The sequence below is a fragment of the Micropterus salmoides genome, unplaced genomic scaffold, assembly GCF_014851395.1.
Source record: "Micropterus salmoides isolate LMB-PRFRI ecotype aquatic unplaced genomic scaffold, ASM1485139v1 Ms_hic_scaffold_10, whole genome shotgun sequence".
Taxonomy (NCBI): Eukaryota; Metazoa; Chordata; class Actinopteri; order Centrarchiformes; family Centrarchidae; genus Micropterus; species Micropterus salmoides.
This window is the reverse complement of record NW_024040041.1, coordinates 22,828,733-22,847,287: the sequence shown is the minus strand read 5'-3', so window position 1 is coordinate 22,847,287 and position 18,555 is coordinate 22,828,733. Positions and strand designations below refer to the sequence as shown.

Genomic DNA, 18,555 nt, shown 5'->3' with positions numbered 1-18,555 from the left:
AAATAATAATAACAATAGGCTTAACTGACGGTAATTCCTTTCTCATGGCTGATAGTTGTCACATGTAACGCTAAACAGAGAGATCCTTTATTCAAATATTAGGAGAAAACTTCTGATTTCACAAAATGAAATTTAGGATTTGAGTAAAGAGATGACTTATGTAACTATTTTATCTGTTTTATATTTTCTGTTTTTTTAAAAACATGGGGAAATATGAAAATGTTACACCTGATCCCAATGTCCCTATATGTTAAACATTATGTTAAGTAGGGCTGCTACTAACAATTGTGTTCATTACTTATTACCCTATTGTTTTGTAAATGAATCAACTAATCATTTTGTCTATAAAATGTCTACATTTATGAACTAAAATAGTGAAAACTGTCCATCACAACCCAGAGTCCGAGATAACTCTTCAAATGTCTTGTTTTGTAAGGCCAACAGTCCTAAGATATTCCATTATCAATAACACAGAACATTGGAGACGCTGGAAGCAAAGGATGTTTTGAGTTTTTTCCTAAAAATAACAATGATAATCGATGGTCAAAATAGTTTAAGAATCCTTTTTTATCATTGTCTAATCGATGAATCGACTAATTGTTGCAGCTCTAATGTTGATTTGACTTGCTTGTTTTTAAGTCTGTTTCATGCTGTAATTGTTGACATTTGATCTCCTCTCACACAGGACACACACCATCACAAAGAAACCAGAAATAAACAATTGTTTTTTTGGCTTTTTGCATCCATGCATTTATTAATCATTATGCAAAGAAAGCTCATGCTACAGTCTCCGTCATCTTCTCCTGCTGTTTATCGGTATTTCTCAGACAGGGCCAGAGCCAAGGCAGCCAGGAACTTATCCATAGCCACATGGACCTCAGGGGTGAAGTCGCTGGGGAACATGATGGCCAGGACCACGAGGATGTTGTGGGACAGAATCTGTGAACAGAGGACAATCACACAGATGTTACATAACATCACACATCTGTCACAATGCTTTGGCTGTAACATTTTAATGCTCAATACAATCCTCATATGCATAGGCCTGTTTGAACAGTGACAGGTGTATCTGAATGAAACAGCATTATCTACACAACACATAGAGACATGCATGCATGGTGAAAGCAGAAGGACCTGTTGCAAGTCTGGAACTCCTGGACCCCTAAGTTTGAGCAACACTTCATACAAATTACAGGCTATTATCTTTTAATAACTTAGGCTCTGCACCTTGAAGTTAGCAGGGTCCACACGCAGAGTGAAGGCATGCAGCTCACTGAGGCCCAGAAGACCTCCTTTCAGATCATCGATTTTGGTCACGGCATCTGCAACTCCAGCCATCACAACTCTTCCGTGCTTCCTTGCCTGGGGAGAGGTGGGGCTCAGGTCCTTCCAGTGGGAGAAGTAAGTCTTGGTCTGCGGGTACACCACCAGCATCCTGGGTAAGAAATGTGAGTAAGTGAATAGGCAAGTAAGAAATACATTGATTTTAGAAAAAATAACGAAGACTTCTAGGAACAGGTTACATCAGTCAGTTTGGGCTCATATTTACCTGGAGACAGCATCAACGCCGATGTCCTCCGCCTTTCCAGACACTTTGGCCCAGAAGGCTCTGACTGTGTCCTTGTCCTTAGCCGAGAGACTGGTCATCTTTCCTTTGTTTGACTATATCTGAATGCGATGTTGAGCCCAAACCGTGGGGGTTTTATGCTTGAAACAGAGTAGGGGCACACCCAGGACCTCCTCCAAGATAGGCTGCGAAAGGCGGTCCAAGTGATGGGCAGCAGTTTGTATGAGATAAAAAAAAAATCTTCCCAGGGTGGCTCATGAACCAAACCTTGAATTATCAATGTCATGGTGATTGTAGGCAAACATGTACAATTGCAAGTGTTATATGAGCAGGTCAACACATAAGGATCCAGATAGGCCTAATGAAAGGGTATTCAAAGTCTGAGACTGTGGGCCTCCCCTCAGACAAAGCTTGGGAAAAGGTGGACCCTCAGTTTAAATGTTTAGTTCCGCTGAATTCCTGGATGCCTATTGGATCATGATTACGTTATTTGATCTCATAGACACTCAACAATTGAGGCAAAATAGCCTAATATTGTTTAATGATGTAACTACTACTACTACTAATAAGAACAATAACAATAATAACAATCTACTTTGATTGATAAGATAAACCATTTATTTATTCATAAACCAAAAATATAAATCATCCGATTATAATAGGTAATATATCTTAGCCTAACAAAAATATGACTATACATTATATTTTTGGAAAATTATTTGGCAACAAGAATGAATATTGATGTGTGTAATAAACGTGTATATGTATGTATTATAAGCTTTTATTTGTCTCAAAAGCAAATAAAACAATTAGCAACCATTTGTTTGTCTATAATAAATAAACTGAAATAGATGCAAACATGAAAAATAATGCATTTGTAATTTTAAATATATATATTCTAGACTAACCTTTAGATACATGAAGTATAGAGGAACTATAGTGCTGATGAAATGTGGTACTAGCGTATAAATTCTGTTAAGAAAGATATTTATTATGGTCTGTTTTGTGAGAAATTTATCAAACAATTGAATATTTCAAATATATTTGAACATTTTAAGATTTGTATGAGAAGACAACTAATGTAAATATTTTTGTGAGATCTATTTTCTTTATTTATAAAACAAAACAAAACTTGCATATATGTTACAACTGATTCCAAGGTCCCATAATTGCCTCCCCTGAAACAGTTTGGTGCCCCACTGGGGAAGCCCGCTTCACACATTGAAAACCTCTCTTGAAAGCCCAGTTTATTTCACAGGATCTGTCACAATCGAAAAAAAACACATTCAGGATTTACTGCAGAAGAAATAAGAGGGCTCATTATGTGTGTGAATACAGTTATTATTGTCGGGTATTACAGACTGAAGCCCTTTCTCGGTTCAAAATGTTCAAACATGCAGAGAACAAGCAGGCCTAATATGATTTTAAATCTAAACTCTGCAATCAAATATTCTTAATAGATTTCTTTATCAGTTGGAAGTCTTCCAAAAGATGACTAAAGTAATTTTCTGTTTCCTGCAAGTACATGGTGTGTTTAAAAGGCTTATCTAACCCACTACACTGGAAGGGTGGATCCACCCTACAAAAATAAATAGATATGCTGTTTTTCCAGTGTTCACTTTCAGCTGATATCTAGTGTGAAGTTAAAAGTTTCTGCCTTACATAACTGGGAAAAAAATCAAGAAATAAAGGCTTCTGGATGTCAACAAAGTTAAGACATAAATGAGGCCACACGTTTCATTTTGTTCAAGATCACGATTAGTCTGTTAGGTGAGTTCACCTGCTACCTTGGGCAAAGAATAAAGCTAATGTAAGAGAAGTGATCTATCATTTATCTCTGTGTAGACACTGTCTCACACAAATAGGCAATACAGCAAGTGGCACCATTTAGAACATGAATATTGTCACTGGACAAATATAGAGATAACTGTGCTGAACCACTACCCCCAAACTAGTTTGTGTTTCAGCCTCAGAAACAATCTAAGGGGTGCAGATATCCTTATCATTGCTGCAGATCCACAGTACTTGTCCACCGCCCATACAATCGCACACTTCAGGGAGGGGAGCAGGTTTGCTTTAAAAGCTGCATCTGGTGGCCGTGAGCACAGGATCTACAGACCCATACAGGACAATCTAGAGCCAGCAAAATGGTTGAATGGACAGACTTTGAGCGCGCCACCATCCAGGACATCTTCTCCAAGATGGACTATGAGGTGGTGGGCCCTGCAGCTCTTAGCAGGTGAGACGTCCTTGTTTTTGTTATTTGCATTAACAATGTATAAGAATTATTATTCATGTACTGTATGCACACGTGTTCATTTTCTTGGCACACAGAGTTCATATCTTCATCTAAGCCTGTAACATAACTTTATGTTTTGACATGTTTCCTCAGGTGTCTGATCGTCTACCCCTGGACTCAGAGGTATTTCGGCAGCTTTGGAAACCTCTACAACGCTGCTGCTATCACTGGAAATCCAAACGTTGCAGCTCACGGGAAAGTTGTCCTCCACGGTCTGGACCGGGCTGTGAAGAACATGGACAACATCAAGGCAACCTATGCCGAGCTGAGTGTGCTGCACTCAGAGAAACTGCACGTGGACCCTGACAATTTCAAGGTAATGCTACAAGGATTAAATTAGACTGGACTAGTTTTTCATATTCAGCTATTAATAAAAAGCACCCCACCTTTCATGTTGTTGATATTTTCTGATGCTTGTTGTGTTGCAGCTGCTGTCTGACTGCCTGACCGTTGTGGTTGCTGCACAGTTGGGCAAAGAGTTCACAAGTGAAGTCCAGGCAGCTTTTCAGAAGTTCCTGGCTGTGGTGGTGTCCTCCCTGGGAAGGCAGTACCACTAGAGAGCTGCAACAGAAGACCATCTCATGTGGATCATTTGTTGAAAAGCTCTTTGGTTTTTGTCTGAAAATCAAATAAAACACTTATCAAATTCAACAAGCTCTTTGTCTGTGCTGATGTCCAAAATTAATTAGATAATGACAATACTAACTAATTTTAATTTTGCATAGTCCATTCTATTAGAGTTCATTAGGTCACAACATCACTGAATATCCAGATTATTATTCAAAAATAGTAATCATGACTAACACAACAACAACACTACTACTACATCACTAAAAAAAATTATGATAATAATAACAACAACAACAACAACAACAACAGCAACAATCTGCTTTAATTTATAACATATAGCATTGTTTTTATTTAAAAAGACAAAATATGAAACATCCAGTTATGAATGGTGATATGTCTTAGAAAATATAATGACAACAATAAGAAACATTTTTTATGTGTATAATAAATGTGTTCATCTCTGTACTGAAATGTCTTTGTATTTGTCTCAAAAGCAAATAAATCATTTAGCAAGTTCAACAAGTTCTTTGTCTAGAAATATAAAAATAGATACAAACATGAAAAATAATTAATTTATAATAATAAAAATTATTAATTATTAATTATTAATAAAATATATATATTAACGACTGACCTTAATCCAAATAAAATATAGAGAGGAACAATAGTGCTGATGAAATGTGCTAAAAGTGGATATATTATCTTAAAAAAGATATTCCAGATAAAAAACAGGAGCTACTGAAGATGAACCATCATTTCCTAACCTTTGATTGAAAAAAATAAACAAAATAAACAATGTCTTTATTATATAATCATTGATGTTATAGTTACAGAGGAAACATAGGGTAGGTTGCCCATCTATAGATCAATAAGTCCCCTCATGATGCTGCTTTTGAAAAATTAAAAAGTGGAATTTAAAGGGAAAAGTTGACAAAATGTCAGGTTTACTATATTTAAAGTCAGCGTTTTCTTTCAGGCAGTTGTCCTTGTGATCTGTTTCATGAACAATTTGTCAAATATTTCAATATTTCATATTTTTGATTTAACAATAATAATAACAACAATAGGCTTAATTAACGGCAACTCCTTTTCATGGCTGTCAACTGTCACATGTTAGTGAGTTACTGGGATTTTAACTAACGATTGTTTTCATTACTTATTACCCTATTGTTTTGAAAATGAATTAATGAATAATTTAGTTCATAAATGTCTACATTTATGAACTAAAATAGTGAAAACTGTCCATCACAACCCAGAGTCCGAGATAACTCTTCAAATGTCTTGTTTTGTAAGGCCAGCAGTCCTAAGATATTCCATTATCAATAACACAGAACATTGGAGACGCTGGAAGCAAAGGATGTTTTGAGTTTTTTCCTAAAAATAACAATGATAATCGATGGTCAAAATAGTTTAAGAATCATTTTTTATCATTGTCTAATCGATGAATCGACTAATTGTTGCAGCTCTAATGTTGATTTGACTTGCTTGTTTTTAAGTCTGTTTCATGCTGTAATTGTTGACATTTGATCTCCTCTCACACAGGACACACACCATCACAAAGAAACCAGAAATAAACAATTGTTTGTTTGGCTTTTTGCATCCATGCATTTATTAATCATTATGCAAAGAAAGCTCATGCTGCAGTCTCCGTCATCTTCTCCTGCTGTTTATCGGTATTTCTCAGACAGGGCCAGAGCCAAGGCAGCCAGGAACTTATCCATAGCCACATGGACCTCAGGGGTGAAGTCGCTGGGGAACATGATGGCCAGGACCACGAGGATGTTGTGGGACAGAATCTGTGAACAGAGGACAATCACACAGATGTTACATAACATCACACATCTGTCACAATGCTTTGGCTGTAACATTTTAATGCTCAATACAATCCTCATATGCATAGGCCTGTTTGAACAGTGACAGGTGTATCTGAATGGAACAGCATTATCTACACAACACATAGAGACATGCATGCATGGTGAAAGCAGAAGGACCTGTTGCAAGTCTGGAACCCCTTAATGTCCTAAGTTTGCGCAACACTTCATACAAATTACAGGCTATTATCTTTTAATAACTTAGGCTCTGCACCTTGAAGTTAGCAGGGTCCACACGCAGAGTGAAGGCATGCAGCTCACTGAGGCCCAGAAGACCTCCTTTCAGATCATCGATTTTGGTCACGGCATCTGCAACTCCAGCCATCACAACTCTTCCGTGCTTCCTTGCCTGGGGAGAGGTGGGGCTCAGGTCCTTCCAGTGGGAGAAGTAAGTCTTGGTCTGCGGGTACACCACCAGCATCCTGGGTAAGAAATGTGAGTAAGTGAATAGGCAAGTAAGAAATACACTGATTTTAGAAAAAATAACGAAGACTTCTAGGAACAGGTTACATCAGTCAGTTTGGGCTCATATTTACCTGGAGACAGCATCAACGCCGATGTCCTCCGCCTTTCCAGACACTTTGGCCCAGAAGGCTCTGACTGTGTCCTTGTCCTTAGCAGAGAGACTGGTCATCTTTCCTTTGTTTGACTATAGCTGAATGCGGTGATGAGCCCAAACTGTGGGGGTTTTATGCTTGAAACAGAGTAGGGGCACACCCAGGACCTCCTCCAAGATAGGCTGCGAAAGGCGGTCCAAGTGATGGGCAGCAGTTTGTATGAGATAAAAAAAAAATCTTCCCAGGGTGGCTCATGAACCAAACCTTGAATTATCAATGTCATGGTGATTGTAGGCAAACATGTACAATTGCAAGTGTTATATGAGCAGGTCAATGCATAAGGATCCATGTAGGCCTAATGTAGTTTAATGGATCGGTCAAAATTGACCCTTTCAGCATTTACTCCAGAAGAACATGTTCACTCATTACCCACAGATGAAATAAATAATAATATTAATTTTAATGTCTGAATACAGTTATTATGGGTGGTATGACAGACTGAAGCCGTTTCTTAGTTCAAAATGTTCAAACGTGGAGAGACCAAGCAGGCCTACTTATAACAGATTTTAAATCCAGGCTCTGCAAGCAAATAATATTAATAGATTTCTTTATCAGTTGGAAGTCTTCCAACAGATGTCTAAAGTATATTTTTGTGTTCCTGCTAATACATGTTGTGTTTCATGGTCTTATCTAACCCACTACACTGTGGGGGTGGATCCACTCAAAGAACAAGTACATAAGCTGTTTTCCAGTGTGTAGGTTCAGCACATATCTAGTAAGAAGTAATAAGTTGCAGCCTTAAACAAATGGAAATTGTTTTGGAAATAAAGGCTTCTGGATGTAGACAGAGTTAAGACATAAATGAGGCCACACGTTTCATTTTGTTCAAGATCACGATTAGTCTGTTAGGTGAGTTCACCTGCTACCTTGGGCAAAGAATAAAGCTAATGTAAGAGAAGTGATCTATCATTTATCTCTGTGTAGACACTGTCTCACACAAATAGGCAATACAGCAAGTGGCACCATTTAAAACATGAATATTGTCACTGGACAAATATAGAGATAACTGTGCTGAACCACTACCCCCAAACTAGTTTGTGTTTCAGCCTCAGAAACAATCTAAGGGGTGCAGATATCCTTATCATTGCTGCAGATCCACAGTACTTGTCCACCGCCCATACAATCGCACACTTCAGGGAGGGGAGCAGGTTTGCTTTAAAATCTGCATCTAGTGGCCGTGAGCACAGGATCTACAGACCCATACAGGACAAGCTAGAGCCAGCAAAATGGTTGAATGGACAGACTTTGAGCGCGCCACCATCCAGGACATCTTCTCCAAGATGGACTATGAGGTGGTGGGCCCTGCAGCTCTTAGCAGGTGAGACGTCCTTGTTTTGTTATTTGCATTAACAATGTATAAGGATTATTATTCATGTACTGTATGCACACATGTTCATTTTCTTGGCACACAGATTTTATATCTTAGTCTAAGCCTGTAACATTTATGTTTTGACATGTTTCCTCAGGTGTCTGATCGTCTACCCCTGGACTCAGAGGTATTTTGGCAGCTTTGGAAACCTCTACAACGCCGCTGCTATCACTGGAAATCCAAAGGTTGCAGCTCATGGGAAAGTTGTCCTCCACGGTCTGGACCGGGCTGTGAAGAACATGGACAACATCAAGGCAACCTATGCCGAGCTGAGTGTGCTGCACTCAGAGAAACTGCACGTGGACCCTGACAATTTCAAGGTAATGCTACAAGGATTAAATTAGACTGGACTAGTTTTTCATATTCAGCTATTAATAAAAAGCACCCCACCTTTCATGTTGTTGATATTTTCTGATGCTTGTTGTGTTGCAGCTGCTGTCTGACTGCCTGACCGTTGTGGTTGCTGCTCAGTTGGGCAAAGAGTTCACAAGTGAAGTCCAGGCAGCTTTTCAGAAGTTCCTGGCTGTGGTGGTGTCCTCCCTGGGAAGGCAGTACCACTAGAGAGCTGCAACAGAAGACCATCTCATGTGGATCATTTGTTGAAAAGCTCTTTGGTTTTGTCTGAAATCAAATAAAACACTTATCAAATTCAACAAGCTCTTTGTCTGTGCTGATGTCCAAAATTAATTAGATAATGACAATACTAACTAATTTTAATTTTGCATAGTCCATTCTGTTAGAGTTCATTAGGTCACAACATCACTGAATATCCAGATTATTATTCAAAAATAGTAATCATGATTAGCACAACAACAACACTACTACTACATCACTAAAAAAAATTATGATAATAACAACAACAACAACAACAACAACAACAACAACAACAACAACAATCTGCTTTAATTTATAACATATAGCATTGTTTTTATTTAAAAAGACAAAATATGAAACATCCAGTTATGAATTGTGATATGTCTTAGAAAATATAATGACAACAATAAGAAACATTTTTATGTGTATAATAAATGTGTTCATCTCTGTACTGAAATGTCTTTGTATTTGTCTCAAAAGCAAATAAATCATTTACCAAATTCAACAAGTTCTTTGTCTAGAAATATAAAAATAGATACAAACATGAAAAATAATTAATTTATAATAATAAAAATAATAATTAAATCATTAATTATTAATTATTAATAAAAAAATATATATTAACGACTGACCTTAATCCAAATAAAATATAGAGAGGAACAATAGTGCTGATGAAATGTGCTAAAAGTAGATATATTATCTTAAAAAAGATATTCCAGATAAAAAACAGGAGCTACTGAAGATGAACCATCATTTCCTAACCTTTGATTGAAAAAAATAAACAAAATAAACAGTGTCTTTATTATATAATCATTGATGTTATAGTTACAGAGGAAACATAGGGTAGGTTGCCCATCTATAGATCAATAAGTCCCCTCATGATGCTGCTTTTGAAAAATTAAAAAGTGGAATTTAAAGGGAAAAGTTGACAAAATGTCAGGTTTACTATATTTAAAGTCAGCGTTTTCTTTCAGGCAGTTGTCCTTGTGATCTGTTTCATGAACAATTTGTCAAATATTTCAATATTTTTGATTTAACAATGATAATAACAACAATAGGCTTAATTAACGGCAACTCCTTTTCATGGCTGTCAACTGTCACATGTTAGTGAGTTACTGGGATTTTAACTAACGATTGTTTTCATTACTTATTACCCTATTGTTTTAAAAATGAATTAATGAATAATTCAGTTCATAAAATGTCTACATTTATGAACTAAAATAGTGAAAACTGTCCATCACAACCCAGAGTCCGAGATAACTCTTCAAATGTCTTGTTTTGTAAGGCCAACAGTCCTAAGATATTCCATTATCAATAACACAGAACATTGGAGACGCTGGAAGCAAAGGATGTTTTGAGTTTTTGCCTAAAAATAACAATGATAATCGATGGTCAAAATAGTTTAAAAATCATTTTTTATCATTGTCTAATCGATGAATCGACTAATTGTTGCAGCTCTAATGTTGATTTGACTTGCTTGTTTTTAAGTCTGTTTCATGCTGTAATTGTTGACATTTGATCTCCTCTCACACAGGACACACACCATCACAAAGAAACCAGAAATAAACAATTGTTTGTTTGGCTTTTTGCATCCATGCATTTATTAATCATTATGCAAAGAAAGCTCATGCTGCAGTCTCCGTCATCTTCTCCTGCTGTTTATCGGTATTTCTCAGACAGGGCCAGAGCCAAGGCAGCCAGGAACTTATCCATAGCCACATGGACCTCAGGGGTGAAGTCGCTGGGGAACATGATGGCCAGGACCACGAGGATGTTGTGGGACAGAATCTGTGAACAGAGGACAATCACACAGATGTTACATAACATCACACATCTGTCACAATGCTTTGGCTGTAACATTTTAATGCTCAATACAATCCTCATATGCATAGGCCTGTTTGAACAGTGACAGGTGTATCTGAATGGAACAACATTATCTACACAACACATAGAGACATGCATGCATGGTGAAAGCAGAAGGACCTGTTGCAAGTCTGGAACCCCTTAATGTCCTAAGTTTGCGCAACACTTCATACAAATTACAGGCTATTATCTTTTAATAACTTAGGCTCTGCACCTTGAAGTTAGCAGGGTCCACACGCAGAGTGAAGGCATGCAGCTCACTGAGGCCCAGAAGACCTCCTTTCAGATCATCGATTTTGGTCACGGCATCTGCAACTCCAGCCATCACAACTCTTCCGTGCTTCCTTGCCTGGGGAGAGGTGGGGCTCAGGTCCTTCCAGTGGGAGAAGTAAGTCTTGGTCTGCGGGTACACCACCAGCATCCTGGGTAAGAAATGTGAGTAAGTGAATAGGCAAGTAAGAAATACATTGATTTTAGAAAAAATAACGAAGACTTCTAGGAACAGGTTACATCAGTCAGTTTGGGCTCATATTTACCTGGAGACAGCATCAACGCCGAGGTCCTCCGCCTTTCCAGACACTTTGGCCCAGAAGGCTCTGACTGTGTCCTTGTCCTTAGCCGAGAGACTGGTCATCTTTCCTTTGTTTGACTATAGCTGAATGTGGTGATGAGCCCAAACCGTGGGGGTTTTATGCTTGAAACAGAGTAGGGGCACACCCAGGACCTCCTCCAATATAGGCTGCGAAAGGCGGTCCAAGTGATGGGCAGCAGTTTGTATGAGATAAAAAAAAAATCTTCCCAGGGTGGCTCATGAACCAAACCTTGAATTATCAATGTCATGGTGATTGTAGGCAAACATGTACAATTGCAAGTGTTATATGAGCAGGTCAATGCATAAGGATCCATGTAGGCCTAATGTAGTTTAATGGATCGGTCAAAATTGACCCTTTCAGCATTTACTCCAGAAGAACATGTTCACTCCTTAACCCACAGATGAAATAATTAATAGGGTTCATTTTAGTTTCTGAATACAGTTATTTACATTATTGTCTGGTGTACCAAACTAAAGCCCTTTCTCGGTTCAAAATGTTCAAACATGCAGAAACCAAGCAAGTCTAATTCTAACTGATTTCAAATCTAAGCTCTTCAATCAAGGAATATCAATAGATTTGTTAATCAGTTGGAAGTCTTCCAACAGATGCTTAAAGAAATTTTCTGTGTATCCTGTTAATACATGTTGTGTTTCAAAGGCTAATCTAACCCACTGCACTGTAAGGGTGGATCCACTCATCAAATAGATAAGCTGTTTTCCCAGTGTTTAAGATCAGCTGACATATAGTGAGCAGTAATAAGCTGCTGCCTTACACAACTGGAAATTCTTTTATAAATAAAGGCTTGCGGATGTAAACAGAGTTAAGAGATAAATAGGGCCACATGTTTCATTTTGTTCAAGATCACAGTTAGTCTGGTTAAGAGAGTTTGCCTGGATTTCCTTTTTATTAATCATTAACAATACAGGTTTGACTTAAACACGATTCAGGTCAGCAAAATACCCTTGCTAGCATCGGCGCACTTTTGTTCATGCCATCACATACTCTTTCAACTTAAGATCTGCTCAACATCCACAACTCTCTGAAGTGGCTCTACCCCCAGTTTGAGAGCCACTGGTGTAGACAGATACACTGTGCAGATAAGATCGATGTGTTATCTTACCGACTCCTCCCAAAGACAATCAGCTGTTTGAGGAAACAAGCTGCTTTGATGAGAAGTGTTTTTCTTTCAGATGGTGGCCAAAACTGGTGAAGAGACATCAACCTGTTGAGCCATTTTTGACACATGATCAGTGTTCTGAGGCCTCCTGCTTCCCACATGGTTCTGAAGTTGTTTAAAAAAAAAAAAATGTGTTATTATGTTTTTGAAGGTGGTAACTTTTCCACTGAAAGAGAAAATGGGTTTGTATGCATTGTCAGTTCTTTTTTGCCTAAACATCGGAAAGGTAAAACATTAGCAAACACAGACAAGCAGATCGCACCAATACAAGCAGCAATGGGCTGAAAAGATGAAAAAGACTTCTTTTTATAAACATGTTTGAAGCCAGGGAGGCTCTGGAGTTTTTCATAGGAAGGAGATGAGAGACCCAAAAAACTTGTTAATTTATCCAGGCATGATGTAGATATTTTAGACAGCAACAGGAGCTCCACATGGGCTTTGCAATGAAAATGAAGTAAAGGTTTTATTTTAATATGTGAATGCACATGGTGCTCTGGCTTCAGGAATGGTTAAAACCTACGCCTTGTCTAGCTGCTCCAATCAACCTGTTTTCTTTTGACTGATCTGTGTTTAAACATCCCTTAATGTAGCATTTTTCCAGGTATCAGGGGGCAGTGGCATGGACACTGGCACCACACTAGGGCTTGCTGTACTTATGAGAGCAACTGGAACAGGTTTTATTTAAAATGTTACCAATTATCACATCTCTGTTGCTGACATGTGCATAGGGGGGTGCGCTGGGTGCACCTGCCCTTTTGCCCTTTGATGCCTAAAGTGCCCTTTTATCAATGCAAAATTTCCTTAATTTATTTTATTTTTAAATTTATAAAGGCCATAGACTGTATAAAAGGTAAAGGTCCTTTTGTGAAGGCCCGCCCAATCAAACTATTAGTAAAATGAATGAATAATAATTTTGCAGTAAATAAAATGACTCACATGATGACCTTTCACCTGATGACCTCATCCGTGAAAAGCCCTCCCGTTCAGAAGCTCTGCCTAAAAGACACTTTTGATTCATCAGGTAAATGGGTTTAACCGCAATGTGCTTGATGTGTTATTGGATGTATTTTACAAGAAAGACGCAAAGAGAGCACGCACAGTAGTTGGTCATTATACGAAAACGTGCCATTTTAAGTCCCTCAGAAAAAAAAAAGCTCTTTAAATCTTAATAAACCATAAAACAAATAAAATATTTTATAATTTAGTTTCCATAATATGTCTAATAATATAAGAATAAATTAATTTCTGTTTCTTTTGTTTTGTTTTTAAAAGATTTTAATCACTTTTTTGTGCAAAGCATCTTGCGAAAATGTTGTAAATGGCCTGTCCCTCAGTATGATTTTTCTACTTCTACTTGCTATTGAGGCCAAAAAAGTCAAACTGTCATAAAAAAACTTAAACCTATATAAAGCCTCAAGTGTTGTTTCATTACTCATGAAGGGGTTTTATTCTTAATATGTGTAAAATATTGCGAAAAACAACAATTTAGTCGGGTCCCCCCTTCATAGATGATGGACTGTTCCAAAAGTTGCATCCTTTCCAGGAAGTGACATCACTTGCCTTTTTATGAAGTTCATGGTAAAAGTCAAGTAATTGTCATCTTTTTTTTGAGTTACGTAATGTCTCATGGAGTGGGACGAGCTCAGTGTGTCAACTCTGTTACCACATAAACATAGTTTATTTGTTAGAAATTTTAAATGTACATTTAAGCCTTGCATGAATGATCACCATGTCGTGTCATGACATTTACCACAAGGCTAGTAGTGACTTGGCAATAACATTTTTCGTCAACCCTGTTACCTCTGAAATGGTAACAGGGGTGATGGTAACAGGGTTGATGAAAAATGTAGGTACATGCTTTTGTGTGTGTCCTGGAATTTATAATATCAGTGAGTCTAACATATCATTTTCATCACACTGTACATGAAAATATACTTTTCTTACCCAAAAAGTGTTAATCGAGGGCAACTGGACTTGGTTGAAGATGTTTCACCTCGAATCCAAGGGGCTTCTTCGGTTCTAATATTGGTGGGGAGTCCCAGGTATTTTACCTCTGTGGGGCCATGATCAAAGTCATTAATACCAATTGGTGGTTGGTGCTGCTGGCTATTGTAACAAAGTTAGTTAGGGTCCATGGAGTCAACTGAGGCCAATTGTAAAAAAGAGTCTTTGGAATTTTCACTCTCCTGGGAAAGAGATGAAGGACAGCATTATATGTAGGGGATAACTTTGGTAGATATCCTCCTTTCTTGAGAGATGGTTTCTCTACTTTGAAGTAGATAGCCTCCTTCACTCATCTTTCAAACTATCAGTCCTCTCTATCCAAAATATGTATGTTGTTGTCTTCAAAAGAGTGTCCCTTATTCCCCAGATTTAGGTAAACTGCTAAATCTTAAACGGAGGAGTTACCCTTCCTGTGTTGAGCCATACGTTTGATTAATGGTTGTTTGCTTTCCCCAATGCATTCCTCACTGCATTGGACAGCATACACTATGTTGCTGTTCTTGTGTTTGGGGTGGGGTCTTTCAGGTGGACCAGTTTCTATCTTAGTGTGTGGCTGGGTTGGAAAAACACAGGGATGTGGTCTTTCTTGAAAATCCTCTTGAGTTTCTCTGACACTCCTGACATGTATGGAATGACGATGAAGCATTTTTTCCCTTGTTTCTCCACCAACCACAGTATTGTGGCATAGTATAGAGTTCTTCCTGGATCTTGTGGTTGTTTTCACAAGGGTCCAGTTAGATTATCCACAATTAAGTTCATCCTTCAGCTTTTTGTACTCCTTCTCTTAGGGCCTGGGCACTTGTTGGTACATTATCAACTTGGTAGTGCAGAGTTTCGACAATTTCTTGCTTGAACTCTAGTGGGTGGTGATAGTTTTAAGTAAGTACTGGTCTGTGTGTGTGGGTTTCCTGTATACTCCAATGTGGAGGTTCCTGTCCTCTTCAATGTGCCACACTCCAAAAAAGCCATGTTGTTGTTCTTGATATCCTCATCTTTCACACGAGAGGTAAAGACAAGGAGGAAAATGCAACAACATTGTGATTCCATTACTGTATTTGGATGGGGAAGACAGATGGTTTAAAAGAGGAGTGAAGGAGGCTATTTACACCAGAATAGGGAAACCATCTCTAGACCATCAACAGAGGAGGATATATGACACCACTTATCCCCCATTTATAATGCTGTCTTTTTATATGTTCCTAGAAGATGGAACAATTGGTTACATTTGGCCTCTTGTAAAAATTCCAAAGACTGTTGTTTACACTTGGTCTCAGTGGATAACGTGGACCATAACGACCGTTGTTACAATAGCCAGGATCACCAACCACTAATTGGTATCAATGACTCTGATTATGATCCGATAGAGGTAAAATACACGGAACTCCCCGCCAGTCATTTAGAACCGAAGACGCCGCTTGGATGAGAGGTGAAAAATCTTCAACCAAGTCCAGTTGCCCTTGATTTTAACCTTTGTTGGATAACTATGACCTGGATGACTGAGAATCTTCATAGACGTAATTTTAATATGTTTGAATTAAACAATTGATATACAGTTAAATCTGTAGCATCATCATAAAGTTGTATCATCTTTTATGCTAAAACCTCTCAACAAATCTGTCTCCAAAATATTCTATAGTAATACTAATTAGTTATTTTGAATTAAAAGTTTAGGAATGTCCCATTATAACTCCATTACACCCATGACTGTAACTTAAACAAGCAGTATAACCAATACAGTAACTGCTGTCAACCCTGTTACCAATGTGACAGCCCTGTTACTTGTATAATATTCTAACATAATTTCAAAAATGAAAATAAAATTGTGAATTCAACTAATGGTACAAGTTAAGTAGAAGAGACCAGTAATACACTCAAAGAAATTGGGATATTATTACTTAGTTTTCATAACTTTTTCTTAAAACAGAATATGTTGTGACAGTATTAATTGTAAATGAACGTATTCATCCATGGATATAACTAGTCAATATTCCCACTTTACAAACACTCTTATTGTAACAAGTGGTGTCTTTTCTTTCATAGTATGCCATATTTGTTCTAAATATGGATTTAAAACCTTCTCAAACAGTAACTGATATGTGGGTAACAGGATTGACAAAACACATATATGCAAGTTGATTATGTGAAAAAAAATTTAAAATAAGTTAGCCTGAGATGGCACGGCACACTTTTCTTAGAGCTCAGGATCTACTTCATCCTAAAAGGGACTTAAATACTTTGAAAACAGTGCTTTGAAAATCAAACATTAAAAATGTAAAATGGCACGTTTGCGTATAATGACGCAGTTGTGTATATTGCTGTGTGTCACCTGTAGAAGTAACGTTAGCTGCCGGCTAACACTATGCTTACAGCTAACGTTACTTCTACACACAGATAAACAAAGGTGCTCTGTTCACTTCGTGCTGTTTGAGGGTAAAAGTTTCACGGGCTTCGAAAGATGTGGTCTTTTTATGTAATTTGACTAAAAACTTTTGACTTGAACTTAGATCATTACAGTAACTTAATGAAGACCTTGTGCCTTAAAATAATTATAACAACATTAGTAAATATATTTCCAACTTTACCAAACTAGTAAAACAGGCTGAATACTTATTCCTCCGACTTATACTTATAGTAGGTACGTGACTATCTCCACCATCGCGGCTGCTGTCAGACGTAACTCGTGATTTTCCCTGACAACTTGCAGTGTTATGAAAATAATTGCTCCTGTTGGCTTGTTTTTTGTGGAACTTCCGGGTTCTGATTGATTACACCACCAGAAAAACCATAGATACCTCCTCGTTTCAAGTCTCCGTCTTTCCCGTTAAAATACTGGCATTTTGAGCAAGTCAAAGTTTGTCGGTCACAAAATTGTCTCGTTTTTTGCTGAAAGTGAGTAAAAACATTCTTTAAACTGTAATAGACATTTAGTTTAGTTGCTAAACTACAAGTGAACGAATTTTCAATGAATTTGAACGACGTCCTTGGGAGTTTTATTGCCTGCAAAATCTGCTTCCATTGGCTAACAACGTAAGAAGCAGTGTGCTTTAGCCGTGCCGCAGGGTCACACCTTTTGCTTTGACTTCAGAGGAAAACAGAGGACAAAATACAGTGACTACTTTTGGCTGTCAAATGACCAGTGTTGTGCGATTATTGAACCTAGAGACATGGTCTTGGTATCATTTTAAAGGATATTTCAAGCTCTTTCTATCTGTACAATTTGTTTTAGCATTTAACCATGATGAAAATTTTATTCACATAACTACTTATAGAAATAAAGGCTGATGGTCGACCTGCTGGGCATTGCTGCCTGACGCACCTCCACCGGTGCCTTTTGTGCAGGTGTGCTCCACCTCTTTGGGCATAAAACGGGTCATCAGCTGGGGACCACCAGTCATGGATGTTTCGCTCCTTTAACCCCAGTACATCTCCTGGTGGCGGAGCGATGGCAGGGGTCACTCCCTGCCACCCCCTGCTGATGCCCTAGGTGTTACTTGGCCCCCATTACCTATTCTTCCTCCTTAGCGACAGCCAAAAGCTGCCCCTCTCTGCCTCCACTGCCAGTTCTTTAATGGCTTTTCGACACCCTGCTCTTGTACATCTCATTTCACGGAGCAGGCAAACCACTGAGGACCCAACGAAGCCCCTGCATCCCACTTCAACGGGACACGTGGTGGCTTTCCAGCCAGCCTCTCTGCAGTCTTCTACCAGGTCCGCATACTTGGCACGCTTCCGCTCGTTGGCAGCCTCCATTCCCTCCTCCCATGGGACAGTAAGCTCCACCAAGATGGTCTTGCATGGCTCTGACCACATGATTAGGTCTGGCCGGATCGAAGTTTCTACGATCTCCCTGGGGAATTGGAGCTGCCTCCCCAGGTCGACCCTCATGTTCCACTCACTGCCAGATAAGAGGACTCTAGATGTTGCTCTCTGGTGAGGGTGGTTGATTTTTTCTCCGGCCCTTGCAAACAGGATGGGACTTCTCGTTGGCGCGAAAGGTCTACTATTAGCCTCCTGTCTACATGCCTCTGCCA

The 18,555-nt window shown here is 38.5% G+C and overlaps 5 protein-coding genes across 5 annotated transcripts; 2 read left to right on the top strand and 3 right to left on the bottom strand.

The window, feature by feature from the left end:
* Window positions 1-721: 721 nt before the first annotated feature.
* Window positions 722-1,704, bottom strand: LOC119891480 (hemoglobin embryonic subunit alpha-like). The gene is made up of 3 exons (XM_038703166.1): window positions 1,550-1,704; window positions 1,228-1,435; window positions 722-939 (listed from the first exon to the last, which is right to left on the bottom strand). The coding sequence occupies exons 1-3, from the start codon at window positions 1,645-1,647 to the stop codon at window positions 811-813; spliced, it is 435 nt and encodes a 144-aa protein (XP_038559094.1). The 5' UTR covers window positions 1,648-1,704; the 3' UTR covers window positions 722-810.
* A 1,943-nt stretch (window positions 1,705-3,647) lies between these two features.
* On the top strand, window positions 3,648-4,517 carry LOC119891466 (hemoglobin subunit beta-2). The gene is made up of 3 exons (XM_038703139.1): window positions 3,648-3,806; window positions 3,960-4,182; window positions 4,295-4,517. Exons 1-3 carry the CDS (start codon window positions 3,715-3,717, stop codon window positions 4,421-4,423), a joined length of 444 nt encoding a protein of 147 aa, XP_038559067.1. The 5' UTR covers window positions 3,648-3,714; the 3' UTR covers window positions 4,424-4,517.
* A 1,500-nt stretch (window positions 4,518-6,017) lies between these two features.
* LOC119891459 (hemoglobin embryonic subunit alpha-like) lies at window positions 6,018-7,000 on the bottom strand. The gene is made up of 3 exons (XM_038703126.1): window positions 6,844-7,000; window positions 6,522-6,729; window positions 6,018-6,232 (listed from the first exon to the last, which is right to left on the bottom strand). The coding sequence occupies exons 1-3, from the start codon at window positions 6,939-6,941 to the stop codon at window positions 6,104-6,106; spliced, it is 435 nt and encodes a 144-aa protein (XP_038559054.1). The 5' UTR covers window positions 6,942-7,000; the 3' UTR covers window positions 6,018-6,103.
* Window positions 7,001-8,085: 1,085 nt separating this feature from the next.
* On the top strand, window positions 8,086-8,949 carry LOC119891452 (hemoglobin subunit beta-2-like). Its single transcript, XM_038703113.1, has 3 exons — window positions 8,086-8,242; window positions 8,391-8,613; window positions 8,726-8,949. The coding sequence occupies exons 1-3, from the start codon at window positions 8,151-8,153 to the stop codon at window positions 8,852-8,854; spliced, it is 444 nt and encodes a 147-aa protein (XP_038559041.1). The 5' UTR covers window positions 8,086-8,150; the 3' UTR covers window positions 8,855-8,949.
* A 1,511-nt stretch (window positions 8,950-10,460) lies between these two features.
* On the bottom strand, window positions 10,461-11,413 carry LOC119891442 (hemoglobin embryonic subunit alpha-like). The gene is made up of 3 exons (XM_038703100.1): window positions 11,287-11,413; window positions 10,965-11,172; window positions 10,461-10,675 (listed from the first exon to the last, which is right to left on the bottom strand). Exons 1-3 carry the CDS (start codon window positions 11,382-11,384, stop codon window positions 10,547-10,549), a joined length of 435 nt encoding a protein of 144 aa, XP_038559028.1. The 5' UTR covers window positions 11,385-11,413; the 3' UTR covers window positions 10,461-10,546.
* Between the last annotated feature and the right edge of the window lie 7,142 nt (window positions 11,414-18,555).